This window comes from Pleurodeles waltl, chromosome 1_2 (genome assembly GCF_031143425.1).
Source record: "Pleurodeles waltl isolate 20211129_DDA chromosome 1_2, aPleWal1.hap1.20221129, whole genome shotgun sequence".
Taxonomy (NCBI): domain Eukaryota; kingdom Metazoa; phylum Chordata; class Amphibia; order Caudata; family Salamandridae; genus Pleurodeles; species Pleurodeles waltl.
Genome location: NC_090437.1, coordinates 655922159 through 655948219, shown reverse-complemented (window position 1 = coordinate 655948219; position 26061 = coordinate 655922159). Strand labels below are relative to the sequence as shown.

Genomic DNA, 26061 nt, shown 5'->3' with positions numbered 1-26061 from the left:
CCACCTCCTATGATATCAGCAAGTCACCTATATATTACAGTACATCATGAGAGGAAGAGTAAAATGAGTACTCCCTCGCATCTCTGACATTGGCTCTATGCATCAATCAAACCTAATATACTTACAATGCCAGCTAATTTTCTCATTGACTGTGTATTGTGAGAGTCACCTCCTTAGGCCCTTTCTTGCTCTAGATTCAGAGCCAAATCAATAGCCACCCCACATCACTATCACCACCTCTGTGCGTCTAAGTTTTAAGAACAATGTAAAAAAAAAAACACCTCAGTAATATCTCCATTGGAGCATACATATTAACCAGCACTATCTACCTGTTATTAAGGATCTCCACTAGTACAATGTATCGTCTTGATTTTGTGATTCATCTTACCAAAGCTTACAGACCTAGTGCTACTGATGTGGTATAATTATCAGAAATGAAAACCAAATGCCACTCTATCCTGCAAACCTGTATGTACACTTATGCTTTTCATCAGAATGGTTTGAGCTTTTTTCAGCTCCACAAAGTGTACATTACATTAAGGATTTAGTGCCAGGTAATTACAAATATTTCTTTAGATTCCCTTTAACCTCTGAGATCCTGCTGCTTAGACATGTGGGGTTACGTTTTGAGACACCAAAGACCAATTCTTTTCTGAATACAATTTGTGACTGACTGGTAAGGCTGTGAAAAGCCTGACAGAAAAATACTTTTTGTCTAGCAGGAGGAAAGAGTTTGTTGGAAATGGCCCTTTTTGCAGGGTTTTCCCCGTCCTTTTTGCTTCTGACCTTCTGTTTTGATCCTGTGCTAAATTTCGGTTTTGCTGGTTTTAGGACTCTCAGCACTTTAGAACTGGTCAGAAGTGGTAAAGTGCAAGTGCTCTTTGTCTAAATTTTATTGGCGAGTCGTTTATTCGTGGTTGATTTACTAGTGAGTCCCTAGTATAGTGCACCATGTGTGCCCAGGGCCTGTAAATCAAATGCTGCTAGAGGGCCTGCAGCACTGATAGTGCCACCCACATGAGTAGCCCTGTAAACATGTCTCAGACCTGCCACTGCAGTGTCTGTGTGTGCAGATTTAAACTGCCATTTCGACCTGGCAACCGCACCCACTTGCCAGGCCCAAACCTTCCCTTTTATTACATGAATTCACCACTACTGTAGGCCCAAGGCTGCCCCATGAACAGGGTGCACTATATTTAAGTTAGGACATGTATTAGTGTGTTTTACATGTCCCAATAGTGAAGCAGGGATGTGGAATTAAAAAACGATCCACTTGTCCATGGGACAGGTTGCTTCTTAAATCTACTTTTCCTGTAAAAAATCTTATTGTCCCTTAGCTGCCATCTTGTGCAGCGACAAATTATGGCAACAATCTCATTATGTAAGAGTTCTGATAATAGCTTCTCTGATTATGCCAGGAGTACTACTATAGTAGGGATTGAATACTTGCAACTTCAATCCCTGCTATAGCACTTTCCTTATTTTACCACCTTTCTGCAGATCTACTTACTGGGGCTGAAGTAAGCAGTAAGCAATAGTTCCAGGCCTGGAATGCCTTTGAGTCTGCAAACCTACTAACTTGCATGTTTTAAGGATTTTCACTAGCTCTTCTCTAATCTTTCCCCATAATGAGAAAGGTTAGAAATTTACTTCTGACATTGGCAGAAGTAGAAGTTCTTCCAGGGTTGGGGAAAAAAGTGGTTGGAGGGAAAGTGAACTTGTAAACTTTCAATAGATTTTCACATGAGCAAATCTAAACAATCATATTTGATCTTGCTAAGATAAAGAGTCCAAATATTTTCTAGCAGTACGATTTCCTGGTCTACTTCTGTAAGTTCTTGTGAATTCATATAAGCCACTAATTCAAAGACATATACCATGGGTGCACTTTTGTGACATTCTTTAAGAATTGGCTCCCTAATTAGGTTTGGCGCTAACAAAGACATTTTTGTTTTTATTAAACTTCTATTTATCTATCTATCGGCTGGGTTTACTGTGAGTGATGATCGCATTCTGCTCTTCCACAAGGATCATATTGGCACACAGAGTAGTTTTGTTTAGTGCCAGGAACTATTGTGGCAGTCAGTGGTGTAACGGAACTGTAGTGGGCCCCCCTCCACAGACTCTGGGCAGTTGCTGTGCTGATGGGGCCCCCTGGAGGGGAGCTGCAGGGCCTTCGTTGCGCCACTGGTGGCAATGTGTGCTTTTTGAGACCAAAAACATTTTTTTTTTCTTTTTTTTTTTTCCAGTGTTTGATACAGTGGTGAGGGCCTGGCAGCTCCCACAACAATAACATGTTACAAAAGCCATGTCTAAACAAGACACACATTGACAAAACCAAGAGACTCACAAAAAAATGTCAGATCGATTGGCTTTGCCAGTGCATGTTTATTTTCACGCTTCCCATGATCTTGTTGAAAATGGTTCCACTAATTTTCCATTAGGAATATTTTTTGGAAATACTAGCATGCATCAACACATTTTACAAAATGACGCTTCAAAGGAATAGCACCTGAAAGTTCATAGTACCAAAACGTTTATTTCCTAGTTGCATTTTTTCTAAACATTTTATTTTGGCATCAGACAATAGGAATTCCACATCCCCGGTGAAATACTGCAAAATTCGTTTTACACTGTTGCAAGGCCTATCTCTCCTATAGGTTAACATGGGGATTGCCTTGAAATATCTTTTTGTCCTTTCCCAGTGGGAGCAGATAGAGTTGTGAAGTTTGTGGTCTCTGGACTCACAATTTTAAAATACATCTTTTGGTGAAGTTGGTTTTTAAATCGAAAATTGGAAATGCCGCTTTTGGAAAGTAGGCATTTTGTGTGCCTCTGCCTGGCTGTGGAATACACATCTGAGTTAGGATGACATTTGGACTGTTTGTGAATTCATTCTAGACAGTCATACAAAGGGAGCTGAGGTGTGCCCTGCATGTCCCGATGGATCTTCCTGGGCCAGAGTGGTGGGAGGAGCTGACTCTTGCACCTGAATAGGGCTGTTCCCGTCCTTACACAAAGCAGTCTCCAACCCCCTGGAGTGTATCTTGGGTCGGGGCAGGAAACGCAGGGTCTTGTGCACTACAAATACATTCCTTTGAAGTGTTGCATACTTAGAAGACACAAATGAGTATAAGTACTGGACCTCTGAGACCACAGCTTTAGAATCCTTCTGGACTGACGACGTTCTGCCAGCAAGAAGAGTTGGATGCTGTAGGACGGACTGCCCTCTGCCTGTTGCTTTGCTGTGTTGGCCTGCTGCTTGTTGCTTCTGTCCTGGGAGTGAAAGGATTATACTTTGCTTTGTACATCCTGCCTCCAAAAGTTCTCCAAGGGCTTGGATTGAGCTTGCCTACTGTTAGAAGTCTCAGGGACATCAAAGACTTCATCTGTCAGCATCCGGGCTCTCTTGCTGAGAGTCCTGACTTGCCAAGTAATGCCAAATCCAGTTCTTGGACCCTTGGGAGTGAGTTCTGGTGTAACCAGCTCTAGTCTGTTGGGCGACCTGGATTCGGGCTGTGGGCGTCGGGTGCAGATTGGGCAGGGCTTGTGAATCCGGGGTGGTTCTGGAGTTCTTAGATGTTGTTTCTGCCAGTGTTCTGCTCATAGCATAAACCAGCTTCTGATATGGTATGTGATTGCCTGCTTTAATCATTTAAAGAAGTTCAGTTTAAGATTGCAGCATTTGGTACCATCCTTAATAAGAGTAACCAATCTTTTTAGCATTTTCCCCTTTATTGTATAGGTTATTCACTTGCGATGAACTGAGCAGATTTGCTGTTTGGCTAGATATCTGAAATTGCAGCAGATGCCTTTTGGGGGTTTCTCCTCCGAGTAATGTAGATATTCCTGACACTTTGCCTTCTTCAGATCATCTCATGGGTTCTGGCCTGAAGGAAATTTACTGTGGTTTATGGAATATTAAAGGCTGAAGTGTCATGTCTTCAAAACGCAGATCAGCCTCAACAGGTTGCATTAACAGCAGGTAAAAAAAGAATGGAAGCAATGAAAGGAAGGAATGCGAAAATGTGAAAACCAGGTATAGGCTCACAATACTTTCCACAACAGGTGCTAGGTAAATGAGGAATAATATGGCTTGCACTGTTACCATTTTGGAGAAAGGTAGGGAGGAGTAACTTAAAGAATCCTTGTCAGTAGAACATTGTTGCTGCATGTAATGATGTGAAACAGGGTATCTGTCATGCAACACATCCTAGAAGTAAAGAGCCAAACTTCTGAGGAAGGAAGGGGGGAGAGGTGGATAAACTGAGGGTGAAATTCAAAGCGGTGGTGTTATATTGTAAGCCAAAGGCGCATTAATACATCTGGGAGACAAGGAGATGCAAAGCTTGTGGACTGTACATGCCAGTCCATAACAAGAGCTACAAGGCTCTAATCATATGTAGTGATGACCTTAATTTGGGATTACAATAGATTACTTTTTATTTAAAGTGAAATACAGTTTTATTAACTAAAAAGATACTGTGATCTAATTAATGGTAATCGATGCATTACATAAAATTAAACTAATGTACATTATTTTTTATTATTTTAATACTGATTCTGCACCCATTGATTGATTTATTGTCTCCATATAATTATAATAGAAATATCCTAACACTAGCAGTAACTATAAGTATGTTTAAATCATTTAAATCAAATTAAAACCTGTTAATTTTAGATTAATTATTCTTTTTTTATTATCGGAAAAACATCATCACCAATTAGAAATTCATAGCAAATAAGAATAGCAATCACAGTCATTGGGGCGGGATATTTACTGAGAGATCGTAAAGCGCAGAGTGCGTCATAAATGGAAGATCATTATAAAACTCCATAAGATACAAAATATTATGATAATAACCTGTCATGACCAGCCAGAACCAACTGCATCCAAGCCCTGAGTAGATCCCAGATCTGATTTAATTTAGTTCTGCATTTGTCATTGCCTACAATGGACATTTCAAAAGAAAAAATGTTTAAATATTCATGCCACCACACATTTGGGCTAGGAGCTTCCTGTAATAACAAATATTATGCCAGCACCAATCTGGCCAAAGAAATAGCAAATAATGTATCTGTGCGCTATTAGATGGGATTAGAGGTGAGTGCCCCGGCATTAGTTTTGTAATCCCAGACCACATCAACATGAAAAATCCCATTGAGCTCCCTGAAAATATGGTGCCAATAACTTTGTATAATCATACATGCAGCAAAAATGGACAGCTTCAACCTCATCCACACTACACATGAAGCATTTTTCATCTTGTCTCAGCTAAATGAAATGTAAACAGTGCAGTTTGTAATAAGTCATTAATGGATTTAAAATGATGGACCTTTACCTGGGAGGCATTCAGCACACTTTGTACTAAGGTATTAGTGCACTTGATATCATCGTTAGTCACTGCGATTTCCCCCCACCCCCCCATAAATATCTACTCTACTTATCTGGGGTGAGTTGGAATAAATCAGACTTCCCCTCAATCTCCGCAGACTAAATCATTTTACAGGCCATACTGATATTGCCCTTATGAGGGCTTCTCATGAGATATTCAAGAAAATATTATGAGAACAATTTATCTCTTCCATTTTTAAACTCAATCAGAAAATGCCAGAGTTGTGAGTACCTACAAAAAAAAACAAGGAAAAGGAGGCTAGTTACTGAAGGATCTCATAAAATGAGTGCCGCCCTCCAAAAATTGTCCTAGAGTAAAAGGTTTAGAGTCTGCCCCAAAACTCAAGACACCTACGATGGACAAACAGTGGCATGTTCAGATTATAATCCAAATGGGTACTTTGACTAAAAGAAATGGTGGTGCCAGATTTTTTTAGTTTTTTTTAGATGAGCCAGACTTGATTGTAAAACCTGCAGGTCTTGAATCTAGTCCTCTTAGAGTACACAGTGCCAATAATACCTGTACCTGACACAGTAACATCCACCCCAACAGCAAATACTCTGGGAAAAATTATGCCCAGAGTCCACGGTTCCATACCCTGGACCATAGTGAATTGTGACATTAAAGCAGCAAAATAGTAAGCGTAAAGCTAGTAGAGACGTTCCACCTCTTGCTCAGGGTAGTTGGAGATTCTGTATGCTGCAGCAGGATTTATTGTAGCTCCAACTAAACGTCTGCCAGAAAGCTTACATTTTATTAAAGGCTTTTGGTAGATAAAGGAGTATACACCTAAGGAGCTCGAGATATTGAGATATGATAATCATTTTCATAAGGTTACAAATCCCAATCAAGCTCAAATGCAATCTGTTCCATTTGTTGAAAATCTCTATGGACTGTTTCTAAATTTTACCAAAGTGTAGCTCTATGATTTTCTCCATCTGCAGAGTCAGTTCTACTCCTCTGTTTGTTGCAGACTGTACCCACTTCCTTTCTTGGGCCAGGGCAGTGACATCGGAATTGAGTTTGTACCCTGATACAAGACCAAATAGCAAGGCCAAATAGCATTCCCACTGATTCCATTACTCTTACTTTGGCAGCCAGGGTGGAGGTCACCCCCTGCCCGGTACCTTTAGTATTTTCAATAGGGCCCAGAAGGATACCAACATAAGCACAAATGCAATTATAATTCTCAGGTTTACTCAAATATTGAAATACCGTTGAAGAAGATTACTAACCAGAAACCTTTCAACCTGTGAGAGAGACTATAGAGACCAGAGTAAAAGGTAACACCAAACTCACAAGGTCTATACCAACACATTACATCCACAAGTGCATGGGAAATCAGAAGTTGTTTCACTGCGTCTCTAAGACGCTTCCTCCCCCCAATCTCAAGCTTCTGCGAATCCCAATACGCAGAGTCTAAACTTAGAGAGTGATGTTAAAATCCCTACCCGGTATCAGAGGCTCGGGCCATTGATGAAATTTGGCCAACAAGTAGTAAAAGATCGACAGGTCATTCTCGTTCAGACCATATAGTATACAGCTAGTAATTCTCAAGTCTTCCTTTCAGCCTGTCGAAATTAGCCATCGCCCCCTGGGTCATATTTCAATGTCATCATTCCCCATTTATTGTCCCGTACCAGAAGGGCAGCTCCCCTTTGGGCTAAGCAAAACTCTGTAATGCAGATCTTTCAACTGAGGAGCTTGTTCCAGAGAGAGGTGCGTTTCCTGTAAAAAGACAATATTTGGTTTCAGGGTATATAAATCTTCCCTAGCTAGCTTGCGCATATGGGATGCTTTTATGCCATTATTTTTTTAAGAGAGGATATGCAGGTGCTGGCCATGATCCATACCGCTGTAAGCTATTGTTATTACTGAGCCAAGAGGTGACACTACCTGCACTAACCTTAACACTACTAGCACAGTCCACTGAAGCTGGTCACTTAGGGCCAGATGTACCAAACAGTTTTGCCCATTCTGTGTCTATGGGAAAATGTGTTTGTACATATGGCCCTTAATCCGCTTATTCAACATTAAACTCCAGTTATCAACCAAGAACTTTCACCACGCTCCCATTGGATATTTAAACAATTGTCACTGTTGAAACCTTGATCCCCCCTAGCCCAAAAACACGACCCACCCATAAGCCCCACCTCTCGTCCCCCCAGATATAAGCCCAAAAAAATGAATCATGGCCCCCTCCCACTGACCTACTGGACTTATCCAACCCAGCAGGTAAGCCATATAGACCGCCTCAGAAGTGTACCCTTAACAGCAGTTAGAAAAGAAAAAAGATTCTAGAACTGACAGGCCATACAGTTTGAGTATAGTAATCAGAATGTAAGACAAAAAGCCATCACAGCCAATCCAGCCAAGACCACAGAGGGCAGCTAGTTGTTTTGCCAGCTGCCATTTGTGTATTGGCTCAGCAGCCCAGCTATATCATGGCAACAATATAACTGTAATCTGCAATGTAGCGGACTCGATGAGAGAGACTCTTGCTCCAATGTTCTGAAGAACCGTAATGTGTTTAAGCTGCCACCGGTGCACTACTGTCGCATGGCAGAAATGAGACTGAATACAAAAAACTCCAGTCCTCAGTCTCTAACTGGTGGTTGTGGATGAGCCACCTGAAAGATCGCCTGCCGCAATATGAAATTGCCAGCATAAAGGAAAATGGGACTGTGGGGTAGCTGTGGGCCCCCCCCTTTCCTACGGTGATGAAATGGAAAATGATGTGCCCATTGGCTCACACAGTCCACATCTCAGTCATTTAGAGCAGTGAAGGCTTCTCTAAAGAGACTAACAATCTACCCTTTAGGATCTTTACCTTCAGAACCCTCATGGATATCAAGAACACAAAGATTGTTACTTCGAGATCTATTTTCAAGGTGTTCCACCTTGGACAAAAGACTTTCCAACTGTGATTCATGCTGCTGAATAGCCAACTGATTATTGAGGAGTGGTGTGACTTGCCTGTACATTTCCCAGCTGAATACGGAGAATATCTATGTTCCTTGACAACTTTCTCAAGACTACCTGTGTCTTCAAATGGGCTGTTTCCAGCACAAGAGAGTCCTTCCTAAGCGTTTACTTGTGCTGCTGGAGACCATAGATACCAGTTAATGTGGGAGTGTCAGCAGAAGCAGTTGTTTGCAATCCAGTTCCGGCTGTCTTGGATAAATTAGCGATTTCAGGAGAAGAGGATGTTTCTTGCCCGGGAAGAAGAGGGTTTGTAGGTGAGAGTTCAATGCCATCCAGACCTCACAGCAGCTCCTTCTCTACATTAGAGGTGTGAGAAAGTAGCCTCTTTCTAGCCTTGTTACCCCCACTTTTGGCCTGTTTGTGAGTGTATGTCAGGGTGTTTTCACTGTCTCACTGGGATCCTGCTAGCCAGGGCCCAGTGCTCATAGTGAAAACCCTATGTTTTCAGTATGTTTGTTATGTGTCACTGGGACCCTGCTAGTCAGGACCCCAGTGCTCATAAGTTTGTGGCCTATATGTATGTGTTCCCTGTGTGGTGCCTAACTGTCTCACTGAGGCTCTGCTAACCAGAACCTCAGTGGTTATGCTCTCTCATTTCTTTCAAATTGTCAATAACAGGCTAGTGACCAATTTTACCAATTTACATTGGCTACTGGAACACCCTTATAATTCCCTAGTATATGGTACTGAGGTACCCAGGGTATTGGGGTTCCAGGAGATCCCTATGGGCTGCAGCATTTCTTTTGCCACCCATAGGGAGCTCTGACAATTCTTACACAGGCCTGCCACTGCAGCCTGAGTGAAATAACGTCCACGTTATTTCACAGCCATTTTACACTGCACTTAAGTAACTTATAAGTCACCTATATGTCTAACCTTTACCTGGTAAAGGTTAGGTGCAAAGTTACTTAGTGTGAGGGCACCCTGGCACTAGCCAAGGTGCCCCCACATTGTTCAGGTCCAATTCCCCAGACTTTGTGAGTGCGGGGACACCATTACACGCGTGCACTACATATAGGTCACTACCTATATGTAGCTTCACAATGGTAACTCCGAATATGGCCATGTAACATGTCTAAGATCATGGAATTGCCCCCTCTATGCCATCCTGGCATTGTTGGCACAATCCCATGATCCCAGTGGTCTGTAGCACAGACCCTGGTACTGCCAAACTGCCTTTTCAGGGGTTTCACTGCAGCTGCTGCCAACCCCTCAGACAGGTTTCTGCCCTCCTGGGGTCCAGCCAGGACTGGCCTAGGATGGCAGAACAAAGGACTTCCTCTGAGAGAGGGTGTTACACCCTCTCCCTTTGGAAAATGGTGTGAAGGCAGGGATGTGCCCAATTCTGCATAAGCCAGTCTACACCGGTTCAGGGGACCCCTTAGCCCTGCTCTGGCGTGAAACTGGACAAAGGAAAGGGGAGTGACCACTCCCCTGACCTGTACCTCCCCTGGGAGGTGCCCAGAGCTCCTCCAGTGTGCTCCAGACCTCTGCCATCTTGGAAACAGAGGTGCTGCTGGCACACTGGACTGCCACCAGGTGACGTCAGAGACTCCTCCTGATAGGCTCCTTCAGGTGTTGCTAGCCTATCCTCTCTCCTAGGTAGCCAAACCCTCTTTTCTGGCTATTTAGGGTCTCTGTCTCTGGGGAAACTTTAGATAACGAATGCAAGAGCTCAGCCAAGTTCCTCTGCATCTCTCTCTTCACCTTCTACCAAGGAATCGACTGCTGACCGCGCTGGAAGCCTGCAAAACTGCAACATAGTAGCATTACTGCAACTCTGTAACGCTGATCCTGCCGCCTTCTCGACTGTTTTCCTGGTGGTGCATGCTGTGGGGGTAGTCTGCCTCCTCTCTGCACTAGAAGCTCCGAAGAAATCTCCAGTGGGTCGACGGAATCTTCCCCCTGCAACCGCAGGCACCAAAAAGCTGCTTTACCGGTCCCTTGGGTCTCCTCTCAGCACGACGAGCGAGGTCCCTCGAATCCAGCAACTCTGTCCAAGTGACTCCCACAGTCCAGTGACTCTTCAGTCCAAGTTTGGTGGAGGTAAGTCCTTGCCTCACCTCGCTAGACTGCATTGCTGGGAACCGCGACTTTTGCAGCTCCTCCAGCCTCCGTGCACTTCCGGCGGAAATCCTTTGTGCACAGTCCAGCCTGGGTCCACGGCACTCTAACCTGCATTGCACAACCTCCTAAGTTGTTCTCCGGCGACGTGGACTTCTTTGTGCGACTTCGGGTGAGCACCGTTTCACGCATCCTCGTAGTGCCTGTTTCTGGCACTTCTCCGGGTGCTACCTGCTGCTAAGAGGGCTCCTTGTCTTGCTCGACGTCCCCTCTACCTCCTGGTCCAATTTGCGACCTCCTGGTCCCTCCTGGGCCACAGCAGCGTCCAAAAACGCTAACCGCACGATTTGCAGCTAGCAAGGCTTGTTGGCGTTCTTTCGGCGGGAAAACACTTCTGCACGACTCTCCACGGCGAGAGGGATCCGTCCACCAAAGGGGAAGTCTCTAGCCCTTCTGTCCAGTAGAAGCTTCTTTGCACCCACAGCTGGCATTTCCTGGGCATCTGCCCATCTCCGACTTGCTTGTGACTTTTGGACTTGGTCCCCTTGTTCCACAGGTACCCAAGATTGGAAATCCAGCGTTGTTGCATTGTTGGTTTGTGTCTTTCCTGCATTATTCCTCTAACACGACTTCTTTATCCTTAGGGGAACTTTAGTGCACTTTACACTCACTTTTCAGGGTCTTGGGGAGGGTTATTTTTCTAACTCTCACTATTTTCTAATAGTCCCAGCGACCCTCTACAAGGTCACATAGGTTTGGGGTCCATTCATGGTTCGCATTCCACTTTTGGAGTATATGGTTTGTGTTGCCTCTATCCCTATGTTTCCCCATTGCATCCTATTGTAACTATACATTGTTTGCACTGTTTTCTAAGACTATACTGCATATTTTTGCTATTGTGTATATATATCTTGTGTATATTTCCTATCCTCTCACTGAGGGTACACTCTAAGATACTTTGGCATATTGTCATAAAAATAAAGTACCTTTATTTTTAGTATAACTGTGTATTGTGTTTTCTTATGATATTGTGCATATGACACTAAGTGGTACTGTAGTAGCTTCACACGTCTCCTAATTCAGCCTAAGCTGCTCTGCTAAGCTACCATTATCTATCAGCCTAAGCTGCTAGACACCCTATACTAATAAGGGATAACTGGGCCTGGTGCAAGGTGCAAGTACCCCTTGGTACTCACTACAAGCCAGTCTAGCCTCCTACAAGAGGTTACAGGGTTGAGATCCCCCTGAGCAAAAACCAAAGTGACCAGATCTTATGGGACCAGCTAATTTGCTGCCAGAAGCTGCCCCAGATCTATAAAACAACTGTCCCTTAAGGTCTCCCTCCGCTGCATAAAATGTAACATCTGGATATGGCACTTGATTGTCAGTATCAGACAGTGTACCAGAATCTGGCAGTGAGTAAAATATGTTGTGGGTTTCTGTGAGCTAGAGCTAGGGGTAAGGCAGAGTCATACCTTAAAGATGGTCTTCCCTTGCTGTAGCATCTAGCCTAAAGAGCCAGTACCGCCCAGCCCCCAACCCTCCACCCACCCTACCCCAGCAGTATGGCGAATGACTGCTCTGAAAGCAACTCCATCTATCAATATAACCCTGTCTCCAGATACCCTCCGCCCCCCAGATGGTGCATGACTACTGCAACCTCCCCGCCCCCCCCAGAGACTAAGAGCCGTGGACAGCTGGATTTTTATTAACTAGCGCAAGCTCAGTGAGAGTGAGACATAATAGCACTCCACGTGGGTTTTAAATCTTGAGACTGTAAGAATTTGGAAGTGCTCTTACCCCTGGTGATATGATTAAAAACATATGGGTTGAAGTAGATTCAATATTAACACTAATCCAACAAATTTGTGCAGCCGTCCTGATCTGCTTTTGTTTTCAACATTGAAGCACAATAATTCACCTTTTACCTGCTCTCACAAAGTAATCCTGATGAGTGCTTTTGTTGATTCTAGACTACTGCATACTGAAGAAAGCAATTAACAGTTTACTACTGATGTAGAATGTTATTGTTCACTGCTGAAGCTAATACACTTCTACCACATGTCATGGCTTTGGTATCTTAGCACTGCTTGTATGTGACAAAGGGCCTAATTATGAGTTTGGCGGTCCCACAGCGAGACCGCCAAACTCTCAGGGAAGACCTCACCACCCGAGCCGGGCTGACAGGCGGTGAACATTGTAATACGTGTTCCCACTGGGCTGCCCAGCAGGAACAATGCTACAGTATAGGCCTCGGAGCCGAGGTCTATAGCTTAGCACAGAGCACCCTCTGAATGCACATGGTATGCAAAGCAGACAGTGCGCATTCCAACAGTGTTGGTCAGGGGGGCTCCCAGCTTACTCTTACCCACCAGCCTTCCATGGCGGGTAGACCGCCATGAAAAGGCTGGCGGTATGGTGAGTTGTAATCAGCCAGGCAGCACTGAGTTCAGCACCACCCTGGCTGAGTACAACTTGGACCGCCGTCACACTGTCAGGAACAGTGTTCCCAGCGGGAATGGCGGTCCCCTGGTGGGTCCGCCTGCCTGGGTTGTAATGTGGCAGTCGGACAACCACATTTGTGGCGATCAGACAGTCACCGCGAGGAAGGTGGTCCTTGGACCGCCAGCCTTGTAATGAGGTCCATATCTTTTACAGTTTTTATGGTTTGGCTGGGCAGCACAATTGTTGCCATAAAATTATGTGAGGCTCACTAGAGAGGGACTTTGACTCCTCTCATATGTTGGGAGCCAGGAGTGCATGTTTTGATTTAATAGAAATTGTGTGCTTCCACAAAAAAAAAGTACGGGCACACAGATGACATGACGTTGGAATGCTCTCAAAGTGTCTTATATATTTAGATATTTTATGTTTTTCTCTAGCAGCTAAACAGATGGGAGGAGGGCGATCATTGACCTACATTAATTTTTAGGCCTGGCTTGACAGTGCCTAAAGATTAACCACCTGATCTTTTAACTTACACCATTATTAATTCGGTAGTTCTTTGTTGACTCAGAAATACAAGCTGTTTACTTTTAATGCTTCACATTACCATACTACATTCCTTTATAGCCACACCTGTTAACATTGCCAATGCTTTTGTTATGTGGTTTCCATAACCCAGTTTAATAAATCCGATCTAGGTGTCTGTTGGTGGCCCGCAATTTTTAACATCCTTCATACCAGTGTTGAATGGGGGCCCCTTAACCATTGTACCATTGTACCATTGTTAAAGAATACTTAAGTTGGCAGACAAGTACTTTGCAGTAGCTCAGCCAAGCTATGGCATACTCTTAGCCCAATTTCTGAAAGCAGTTCCACCCTAGTTTAGACAAGGTGCGAAAACATTGCTTTCCCCACAATAATTTTTTCAGTTTTACCACCAAGCGCCAAGATGAATACAGATGAATGCTGTGTTTTATAAAACAACCCAAATGCATATACAAATTCCACTTTTTTTCTTATCCTGTCCTGTATCTAAGAAAGAAAGTTCATAATCTGAAACAACTGGATATAATTTGCTCAAAGATATGCTCTTTCCCCAGCGGATGAAAGGAAACAAATCACAGTTGTTGCCCAAAAAAAGACAATTTCCAGTCACAATTATCTTAGAACCTAATGTTTTTCAACCCTTTTCTCCCTCGAAGAGCTTTTTTCAAAATGCACAAAATAATTTGATATAATTAAACAATATGATACAATAAATATGTTCATCTGGTAGATTCTTGACCAATATAATTATAATCCAATCTGAAAAGGCTGTTGCACAGGTGATTTTCTTGTTCATCGATTTTTGATTTAAGATGCCAGTCTGCCACTGTACAGTACTTTTATTAATCAAGCTGTGTGTGCAGTATGAATCGTATATTTTGTATTTCTGGGTGTCATATGCTTTAATGTTCTAGGAGGGGAGTGTTCTCTGTTTGTATATCATGTGATATCTGAAAGAGACCTCTAATTGCAGATTCCTTACCTTAGAATTTCCCCCAGGCGTCAGACTAGATCCGGAGACTTTTCTTCAAGCAGTACCCTTACGCGCCATCAGATGGCGATGGTCGACTCCGTGTCCATCATTGGCGTTGTGGTCACTACGATGACATCGGGGTTGTACACAGGTGCTGCCTCGGCACGTTGACGTAATTTATTTTCTTTCTGTGCCACATGCTGATCCGGAGAGAGCTAACTTGATTTATTTTATTTTTTTAACCAATTTTGAGACTTTTGTCATGTATTTTGGTGACTTTTGGTGCGTCGCGGTGTCCCCAAAAACCGGGTTCAAACCATGCGAGGACTGTCACCACATGATGTCAGTGACGGAACCGCACAGGGTCTGTTTGTGGTGTTTGGAGCATGACCACGACCCAAAGTTGTGCTCAGAGTGCTGGGCCATGCACCTGAAGGGTTTGAGGGAGTGCTCCCTAAAGCTCATGGCTGCCTGGCGCTTGACTCTGAGACCACTTACGGAGTCACCTCCAGTTGTCCTCTGAGTCTTCAATCTTCCGCGTAAGAAAAAGAAGAAGAAGCCGAAGAAGGCTAGGCATTCTTCAACTTCACCCCATCGCTCGGTTGATGTGACGTGGGACGAGCCTCGACGCTCCAGACCTCCGTCCGTGGAGCCTACTTCTGGGTCCGCTCTGCGCCTCCCTGAGTTTCCAGGAGCCAGAGTGACCCGTGCCCAAATAAAAGAGTTCTGTGAGGCTATGTGTCTCATATTTAGGCAGTCCGCCTCCCTTACGCCGCTTAAGGTGTCTGGGGGTACGGCTGGGGTCTCTTTGGGTTCCTCGTTGGTGGCGGCCTCGGAAGGCCCCTCCTGATCCACTACTAGATCCATGCCAACGTCGGTCATAACATCGGGACCTTCTCCGGTGCTGGCTAAGTTGTCGATGCTCCCGACGTCGGTTAAGCCCACGATCGACGACGACCCAATCCTAATTGCTGATGAGCTGGAATGACGTCGGCCAATGCTGCTTCCAACTTTGATGGGGCTTATTCAACCCAGGTCGGATTCAGACCCTTTTTCCTATAGGTATGAGTATGAGGAAGGATTGGAAGGGTTGCTGGACCCTTCTGAATACCAGTTGGATGACCCTAACATGGACTGGGCACAGGAGTTGGGCTAGGCCAGTGGGCTGGATACTTATTCAGCGCTGGCATGCTTTCTCCTCCTACTGTGGCTACTGCGGAGGGAGCCTCCTATTCAGTGGTGGTCAGTAGGGTGGCTGAGGTCCTTGTCCTCGAGCTGCCCACTGTGGCAGTTAGGACTAATCTCCTAACAAAAGTGCTTCAGCTTGGGGCTTCCACTTTGGAGCCCCTACTCCCATTCAATGAAGCCCTCACTGATGTCCTTCTGGGTACTTGGTCCAGACCCAGCACAGGGACGCTTGTGAACAGTACGATCGCCCGCCACCATCGGCCTGCCCTGCCCAACCCTAAATTCCTGCCCAACACCCCACGCCTGAAAGCCATGTCATTCAGGCTTCTTCTACTTCCTGCGCATTCCTTTCTGCTCCCCCGGATCGTGAATCAGAGACTGGACCAACTTGGAAAGAAGCAATTTTCTTCTTCCAGGCTGGTGCTGCGGTCAGTTAACACTGCATTCCATTTGGGCCTCTATACCCCTTCACTGTGGGATACGGTCACGCAGGTCTTGCCGCAGATCCCGGAGGAGACCCAGGCTATCAGTTCTCAAACTGTTGCTGATGGTAGAGGTGCAGCAAAGTTCACTATTGGCTGTGGGCTGGACACGACCGACTCTCTGGGTATGGCAGTTGCGTCGACCATGGCCTTGAGGCTCCATACCTGGTTGAGACATCTGGCCACCAACAGTCCATCTTTTACCCCTTTCCCGGCCTCAGCAGGGGCTCCCTGTTGCATCCCTTTCCCAGCCACCATGCCACCCATGCTATTCAGCCCATGCATGGCTGGGGACGCAGAATCCCAAGGGCCTCTGGGGCAGGGAACCAGAGTTCTGCCCAGTCTACCCCACCCCTCCTGCAGCCTCCAAACCTTCCTAGTCCGTTCCCCATCTCAGACTAGATGGAGGCAGGCTCCACCATCACCTTCCCCACTGGGAATCCATCACAACGGACAGGTGGGTTTTGCAGATCGTCTGAAGCAGCTGCTTCCTCCCCTTCGAGACTGACTCTCCAGGCCATGCCTCCATCCTATGGCTGTCTACCAGAGGATCATCTGCCACTTCTCTGCGAGGAAGTTGCAATACTCTTGCCCAAGGGAGCCATAGAAAGGGTCCCTGTGCCAGAAGTACGTTGTGGTTTTTATTCCTGCTACTTTCTGGTGACCAAAAATGGCAAGCGCTTAAGTCCTATCCTAGACCTTCAGGCCCTCAATCTCTTGCTCAAGAAGAAGTTCAAAATGCTCACTCTGGCTCAGGACCTGTCTGCCTTGAACCTAGGAGACTGAGTGGTAGTGTTGGACTTGCAGGACCCTTACTTTCATATACCCGTCTTGCCTCCCCACAGATGCTACTTACGATTTGTGGTAGGTCAAGAGCACTTTCAGTTTACCATGCTCCCCTTCGGCCTTACCAGCGACCCTCAGCTTTTCACGAAAGTGATGGCGGTGGTTGCAGCTCATCTGCGCAGGTTAGGGGTTTCAGTCTATCCCTACCTCGACGACTGGCTGTTGAAGGCGGACACGCCCCAGAGAGTCGTCTCCTACCTTCAGACTAAGGCGAACCTTCTGCACTCGCTGGGGTTCACTATAAACAAGCCAAAGTCACACCTGACTCCCTCTCAGATGCTCCCCTTCATCGTAGCTGTTCTGAATAAAGTGCAGTTTCAGGCCTATCCTCCTGAAAAGCGAGTCAAGGATATTCAGGCTATGATTCCAATGTTTTACCCTCTATCCTGGGTTTCGGTGAGAGTGACTCCGAGGCTGCTGGGCCTCCTGCATCCTTCTGGTGACACTTGCCAGGTGACATATGGATCAGAGGTGTCTGGTCTCCGGCGTAGTCTGGAATCCACATCAATCTTCTGGTTCTCCGTGTCAATCAGGCTTGCATTGAAAGCATTCATTCCCCCTCTCAAAGGGAAAGTGGTGCAAGTGTTCATGGACAACATTACCGCCATGTGGTACTGCAACAAACAGGGCAGAGTGGGGTTCTGGACCCTTTGTCAAGAGGCTCTGCGCCTCTGGACGTGGCTGGCACATCAGGGCATTATCCTGGTGGTCCAACATCTCTCTAAACTCCAGAGCAGACTAACTCAGCCGTTTATGCATAGTCTATCACAAATGGCGTCGCCATCCGGAGGTGGCGCAAGGTCTCTTTCGGCATTGGCGAGGACCTTGGCTAGATCTGTTCACCTCCACAGAGAATGTGCAATGTCAGCTGTTTCACGCATTGGAGTTTCCAAGGCAGCACACCCTCTGCTACACTTTTAGTCTCGAGTGGAACTCAAACCTCCTTTACGCCAATACCACTTCTGTCCAGAGTTCTGAAGAAGATCAAGAACAACCGGGCCAAAGTAATCCTTGTGGGTCCAGACTGGGCACGGAGAGTATAGTATTCAGAGCTACTGAGCATGCCCACAGATCCTCCAGTCAGACTGCCCCTTTGGGAGGATCTTCTGTCACAGCAAAAGGTGATGGTTTTCCACCCCACCCTGTCCAATCTTGGCCTTTATGCGTGGAGATTGAGTGGTGGCAGTTGACAGCTTTAGACCTTCCGCCCAAAGTCTGTGACATTATCTTGGCAGCCAGGTGTTCCTCCACCAAAACGGTATTGGCATAAGTTTGTGGCATGATGTTCCAACAACTCTGATCCCCTTTTTGCACCTCTCTCTGAGGATCCTTTCTTTAGCCCAGCAGGGCTCTGGTTTTTGGCACCCTTACAGGTTATTTATCAGCAATCTCAGCTTTCTTAGATTGCTAGACCAACCCTCCTTTTTTAAGTCTCCTATTGTAGGTAAATTCCTTAAGGGACTCACCCATTTGTTTCCTCCCACTCCGTTTATCGTGCCCCAGTGGGATCTCAATCTTGTCCTCAATTATTTAATGTATTCTCCTTTTGAGCCACTACATAATTGTCCCTTGCGGCTCTTTACACTCAAAACTGCATTTCTTGTTTCCATCACCTCTGCTCGCAGAGTGAGTGAGCTTCAGGCTCTTTCTTCAAAACCCCCTTTTTTGTCTGTTCACCCTGACAAAGTGGTGCTACGTACGAGGGCCTCCAGCCTTTCCTAAGTAGTTACACCTTTTCATGTAGGCAAATCTATTACTTTGCCTACTTTTTACGTACCTCTACATTCTTCTCATGGAGAGGTGAGACTCCATTGTCTGGATCTGGATTTGGCGTTCTACCTCAATCGTATCAAAGATTTCTAGGTGGACGAACAACTCTTTGTTTGATATATGGGTGGGAAGAAAGGAAAGGGGGTGCAAAAGCGTACCATCTCACGATGGGTACTGCTTTAAATTAAAAAGGGGTTTCTTCTTTGCCAAAGCAAGCACAGAGGGCTTGTGTGCTCCCTCCACCGAGCAATTGCTACTACCACAGCGTTAGCAAGTGGAGTTCCTGTCCTGGATATCTCCCAGGCAGCAACGTGGCATCCCTGTACATGTTCACAAAACATTACTGCCTGGACAGTCCGGTCTGTTTGGTTTCCTGCAGGACATATTAGTATGATCTTGGTTCAGAGCCCACCACCGAGGATGGTATTGCTTGGGTGTCTAGGCCAAAGGTAAGGAATCTGCAATTACAAGTTGCTTACTTTGGTAATGATTTATCTGTTAGTGACATATTCTAGTTGCAGATTCCTTACCGACCCACCCATCCTTCCTGCTTTCGAACTGATTTCTAGGGACAGGGATTCCCTTTTAAGGACCTTAGCTCTGGCTCACAATTTTCGGTGTTCTTCATGGCTTCAAACTTTGGCTTGGAAAGTCTTGAAAAAAAACTGACGTCACCGCTGCAAAGCGGCACCTATGTATGACCCCAACATCATCACAGCAAACACGACGCAAGGGTACTGCATCCTGGACTCCTCCCTCTCGATGACCCAACAAATCAACGCTCTCACCTCCTCATGCTTCAACACACTCCGCACACTGAAAAAAACATTGGATCCCCACAGAGACCAGAAAGACTGTCACTCACGCACTCATCAGCAGCAGACTTGATTACGGAAACGCCCTCTATGCTGGCACCACTCTAAAACTCAAGCGCAAACTACAGCGCATCCATAACTCAGCAGCACGACTCATCCTCAACCTCCCCCGACACGAACACATCTCTCCACACCTCAAATCCCTCCACTGGCTCCCCATAGACAAAAGGATCACATTTAAGATCCTCATCCTCGCACACAAATCACTCCACAACACAGGCCCTGCCTACCTCAACGAAAGAGTCACCTTCCACACCCCCACACGAAACCTCCGCTCAGCTGACCTCTCTCTTGCTTCTGTCCCCCGCATCAAACACACCACCAACGGGGGCAGATCCTTCTCCTACCTTGCACCCAAAACCTGGAACGCCCTCCCAACCCACCTCCGCAAGATCCAAAACCTACTTCTTTTCAGGAAGAACCTCAAGACCTGGCTTTTCGAACAGTGATCCTCCCAGCCTCTTCCCCCCCCGTCCCCCCCCCCCCCCAGCGCCTTGAGACCCTCGCGGGTGAGTAGCACACTTTATAAATCTCTTTGATTGATTGAAAGAAAACTCTCTGGATACAGTCTGACACCTGGGCGAAAATCTTAGTTAAGGAATCTGCAATTAGAATATGTCACTACTAGATAAATCATTACCGAAGGTAAGTAACTTGTTCATTTAGTGACATATATCAAAATTGTCTTGAATTTTGTAATAAAGAAAAGAAATATGAAATAATTTTTCTATTGATGTATCAGCTGTATACTCTGATGTAAGGGACTCTGTATGTAGCGCCTATTTTTGGAGGTGGGTTGCTTCTTTCTTTTGTACTCTTTTTCCATCCCGCTCCAATATCAATTTGTAGTTTCCAAGGAACCCTTTTGTTTATTGGGTAGGAAGAATGACCATAGCCCCCAAACAGTGAATCTGAGGAAGAGGTGAAAAAGCGAATAGTGAACTAAACGTTAATAGACTTTATTTTACGTGCGCTAGTCATGACCAGGCATATAAATTAGAAATTTGTCATTATCGTTACCCCTTTTAATAGGCTTTGGGCATCAGTACACACGTAATGTGCCAATTCCTGTGTAATGAGCTGATTGATATCTACTTAATGTACTCCAGTGTCATGTGCTACTGTACAATTAAAATAGAGGCTTAACAAATACATTTTTTTATAACACTGGTTTAGCTTCTTTAAGTATCTCTCTATTAATAAAAGGTGGAACTGGTTTGTTAGGTACAAATTGTGATCAAATATTCAACATAATTTTGACAAGTATGCCTTTGAGCCAAGGTGTCACAGAGATAATATTTCTAAAAACAAAGCACTTTGTTTAGAAGTAAGACTCACCTGCTTTTCTCTTTTGTTAAAAAATAATGTTTATTTGACTTGTGTGGTAAAACAATTATCTTGAGTTCTTATCTTGTACATGTTTGTGCAGCACGTTCAATGAAGTTTGGAAGACAGACTGGGGCTGAAGATGGAGATGGTGCTTCTGGTTATGATGCCTACTGGAAGAACCTTTCATCCAGCCGAAATGATGATGATGACGATGATGATGACGATGAGGAAGATGAAGATGATGATGATGATGACGAAGGGGAGAATGATGGTGGCAAAGACTCTGATACAGAGACCACAGATCCATTTAGTCAGCTGAATTTAGGAAACACTTACGCAAGTGGTTATGCTCATTACGAGGAATCTCAAAACTAGGAGGCATATTTTTAGTGTGAAGGCTTAATATTTGGAATTGCTGGAATGCTTAATGAACTGTTGATTCATGATACCTGCCCAATGAATAATTAAAATAGTCTTACGAAATTGACCTTTGTGTAAATTAAACATCTCACTTATTTGTCATGATAAGGATGGGATACATCTTGATTCGGGTAGCTAAAGGAGTCCAGGTATTATTGGGTAGGTCATGATGCTCCCAGTTTTTTGAAGTCAGAGTTGCAGCTTGTTTTTGTGTCTCCATATTTTGTGATCTAGCTTGAGTTTTTGGCTAAAGTAAGATAAATATATTCTCAGGTCTGTTAAAAAAAAAACTTTAAGAGAATAAATATGAATTTGACCCCAGCTGATGCTAACTTTTTCGATTGTCTCTTTTACAGTAGATTACGGAATGAAAGATGCCTTTTTTTTTAAAGTTTTTAACCAAATTATGTTTGTGCATTGCTTTAATGTATTTTGTGAATAATTATTTCCATTCAGTTCCCATGGATTATCTTTAGCAAAGACTAAAGACTAAACATCATAACCTACATACTCATGACTGCTCTGTATGTTTTTTTGTCACCATTTATAATGTTGGTATGATCTTTCCTAAACCATGCTTAGTATTTCCCACCCATGTGGTTTATTTTCATTTCTTTTTGTTCTTTATGGCATTGGGTATCGGAACAAGATCAAGAAACCTCTGGCATTTTATCAACCTCTGTATATTAGAAAATATTAATAGTCTCATTGTATGTTAAAAATACTAAAAAAACAATGGGAAAGTCTTTTAAGTCCAAAATCCCGGTTTCATTTCCATTGAATTAATATAATATCTTTAAAAAATATATAAATAAAAATGTAATTGTTCATGAGAAAATGAGGATTGACTGGATATTGTTTAATGAGAAGCACCCAAGGCTAGGGCCTGCAAAATGGCAAAAATATTTTAGCTATTGCGTAATTTTTAAGTTAGCATAGTGTTCTAATGGTAAAAAGTGTGCAGGTCTTGGACTTTTCAGATATGATTATGCAATTGTTTGCTTCTGGACTTTGGTGGACTTTATCCTTGGCCCGATAGACTCCACTCTTGCTGTTCAAAAGTTAGTCAAATGAATATTAATTGATTGCTAAAATAGAAAATGTATTTTTGTACCATAACAAAACAATGCCAACAGGGAAGATATTCATAGGGTTTGGGCGCTCACAGTAAGTCCAATCCAGTAATAGTCCAATAAGTTTATGGTATGGTGCTCATGACAAGAGGATCTCCCTTAATCCTCCCATGTTTACAAGGCAAACACACAGAAAAAGAACAGGTGTCAGAGCACTCAAGTTCTATGTTGCATCCAAAATAAAGTTGCATATATACGAGATGCGGCACATTGTGACTGGGACGTAGCGGGATGCATTTTGACTCCGTTTCGGTTCCCCATATATAAGTTTGATATTCTATCACAGAAGATTGATATGGAATTTACCTCGTGCAACTTTATTTTGGATGCAACATAGAACTTAAGCCCTGATGAAGTCCTTAAGAGATTAACTTCTCATGGGATGAAACACGTGTTGGCTGTTCTGTACTATACTTATGGAGAGTTCCAGACATTGAGAATAAAATCTGGACTCTGAGATGAACATGTGTCGGTGATTGATTGACTAAGAAGACTGGATACATCAATAACTCCTAATTAGGAATATCATGAGTGCTCTGACACCTGTTCTTTTTCTGTGTATTTTTGTACCATGTGTGGCTGTAGACACACATGCTCTGCATACTCCTGCCATTTAGTGTTGGGTTCCGACTTTCTTGTTTTTCTTCTATGAAGTCTTTTGAGTCGCAAGGTAGGTATGATTCCTCCTCTGCCTGTGAACACTATTGGCATGGGCCGCATTGTTAAATAGTTTTTCTTCGCCATGAGGTACGGATGTGCCTCAGTGGTGACCTGGTCTTGACGTGCTCAACGCTGAACATTTGTGGCCTGGGACCCATTGCTTCCATTCCCGTAGGCAAGAAAATGTTGACAGTTGTCCTATTGCCTCTTCTTCCTTTTCCTGCTCTAGACCCTGCTGCCAAAGGCCCGGCCAGAGGGCCCCCCCTGCTTTTCGAGGCCCAACACCTTTATTTCTGACTCTGGAGAATAAAGAAGCGTAGAGGGTGATGGAACTGATGCACTTCAAGGGATGTATCAGTGCCACTCAAAGTACTCTTGGGCCAGCTGCCATAGTTTCTGTAACCTGTGCCTCTCTATAACTTGTATCTTGGCCCACAATAAAATGTACTGCTTGTTTCCGAAACTCCAGACATCTGTGAAGCAGACCCACTCAATGCCAAAGAGGAGAAATAAAAAAAGCCATCAGGTGTGTAGCCTATCAGCATAGCCCAGAGGTCATCAGCTCACAAACTACAGAGCCAAAAGAGGTGTCTGAAAACCCTCTGTCCACCTCAGTCAACAGGCAGTCCCAGACCAAATCCCTGCTGAGAAGTGTGAGTAGTGTCAACCCCTACATCCTCAGGCACACACGACTGCATGTTGCAGGCTTAGCAATGACCCCATGGGGGTTTGACATCAAGCCTTGTGCACAAAACACTGCGGCCACCAGGTCTGTTCCTGCCCTTTGGCTCCGATTGGGCCTAAGACAAGGCATTGACTGGATCATCCATAAGCCTCAACCACCTACCACCCCACCCTGCACCCCACACCCCCCAAGCACTGGCTTTAGAGCCAAAACCACACCTTGGCAACAGCATGTCAAAGCAGAACCTCCATTGAAATCATTGTTGGCTTCAAGACCATCCACAGCTGACTCCCAGGATAGAGACCCTTCCTCAAAGGTCCAACAGGAGCTTAATGACATGCAACAACACTTTGTTTCAAACCATGAATTGGCAAGATCTCTGCCACCTCCAGAAATTCTTTGCCTAAAAAGCAAGAGAATCGCTGTCAAGGACACTCCACAATCGGACGCTTTTCTTCAGCCTGTGCGTGCAAAAAGGACAAATGACCAGGCTGCCAGCCCTTCACCAATTCCATCGCTTCCACATCCTCTTCCCTCACCTCCCACAAGAATCACCAGAATCCTTCTCAGATTCAGGTAGCCCTAGTCTCTGCTCCCCAGCAGAGGACTTTGGGGCACCGCCTACCATCATCCTACAGACAATCCTTTGGGAGACTATGATATGAAGCCCCCAGAGGAATATGACCCCAAGCATGTCCCTGTTAGGGCTTACCCACCAGATGATACTACCGCATATGACCTGCATTTTACACCAGAGGATGACCATTTCTGTGAGAAGATCCAGTCAAGTACAGATGCTCCATTCAGTTTCTCCCTATTTCAAAGGATATGGTCAAATATGCACCAGAGATTTTCAGAGAGCCTGTGAAATCTCGGGTGGTTACACCCAGGATAGGTACAAAGTTTAAGCCTGTACCATCAGATCCCCTATGCATCACAGGTCTTGTCCCCCTACCTTCCTGGTAATTTCTCCTGCCCATAACAGAAGTAGCCCAAGTCACAGGTGACTTTCCCTCTCCTGACAAGGAGAGTAGGTGCATTGTTGCGGCTGGCAAAAAGAGGGTAGTTGGCACTGCCACACACTGTTGTTCACCAATTCAATGGTTCTCTTGTCCTGATACAACAAGGTACAATGGGAGGAAATGGAGACCTGGCTCTGGCATCCACTTGACAGTATAAGAGGAGGTAGTGGGGAAGGGAAAACCATCGTAACACAATCATTTTGTGCTCAGTAGACTTAGCTGATAAAGCGGCTAGAGGGATCAACACCTCTGTTATCCTAAGCCACCAGTCGTGGCTGGATATTTCTGGCTTTAAGGCAGAAGTTCGGAAACACATCTTAAACCTGCCCTTTGCTGTAGAGACCCTCTTCCGCCCACGGGTTGGTGAGGTATTGGGGGAGGGGGAGGGAAGGGGATCACAGATACCGCTATGTCATGGGCACCCTTCAAGTACCAGCAACCAGTGGCCCCTTTCACAGGCAAGGGGGGCAGTTCCAAAGCTACCTCCCCTGCCGAAACAAAGTTGTTATCTGTAACAACAGCAAGCCTATCTCACAGGACACCTTATAGCGTAACGACTCCAAGGGCTGCGGCAAATGCTCCCCCTCTAAAGGAACCTCTGCCTCCAGACATTGACTTGTCCTGCATCCCCCTAAATCACACCACATCTGTTGGTGAGGCTCCAAACATTTTTTCTTGCCGGAAAAAAAAACAGATTGGTGGGTACCATATAGTATTGAGCACAGCTGCTTTCGCTAGCTCACATCAACCCCACAAACATCTCAACCCTTCACACAGCCTCAGCCCTGAACAACTCATCCAGGTCCAGGCCAGTTCTTCTCAAAGGAACCGTGGAGCCACTGCCCTGCAAACACCAGAGCAAAGGCATCTACTCCCTGTATTTATCCCCATGAAGGAGACAGCTTTACGATAAATCTGCCCTCAACTGATTTTCGAAATAATGTACAATGTTTTTATCATCATCATTGATATTTGTGTTGGGTAAATCAAGATTCCTTTATCCCAGTCTGTGGCTCTTCCCGACCATCCCTGTTTGTCTGCCTCATAAAAACATCTGCACGTTTTAGAAGCTGTTCATTCAGAACGAAAATTGTCCTAGTTTGTTTATGAACTTTGTGAAAGCAAGTATACACTAAGTACTGGACCCTCCGGGTGTAGTCTATCCAGCAGCCTAAGTGCATTAAAAAGGTATGGGAGCTGTGATGCCACATGCAGTGGGGGCGGGATCAATAAGCGCGGAGC

General features: G+C 44.9%; 1 protein-coding gene across 3 annotated transcripts in view; it reads left to right on the top strand.

The window, feature by feature from the left end:
• ZNF330 (zinc finger protein 330) overlaps positions 1-21645 on the top strand; it is a 195550-nt gene extending 173905 nt beyond the window's left edge. For all 3 annotated transcript variants that reach the window (XM_069242576.1, XM_069242578.1, XM_069242579.1), the window contains exon 10: positions 21000-21645. In XM_069242576.1, coding sequence (XP_069098677.1) covers positions 21000-21274 — 275 coding nt within the window. In that variant the 3' untranslated portion in view covers positions 21275-21645. The remainder of the gene's footprint in view (positions 1-20999) is intronic.
• Positions 21646-26061: the final 4416 nt, after the last annotated feature.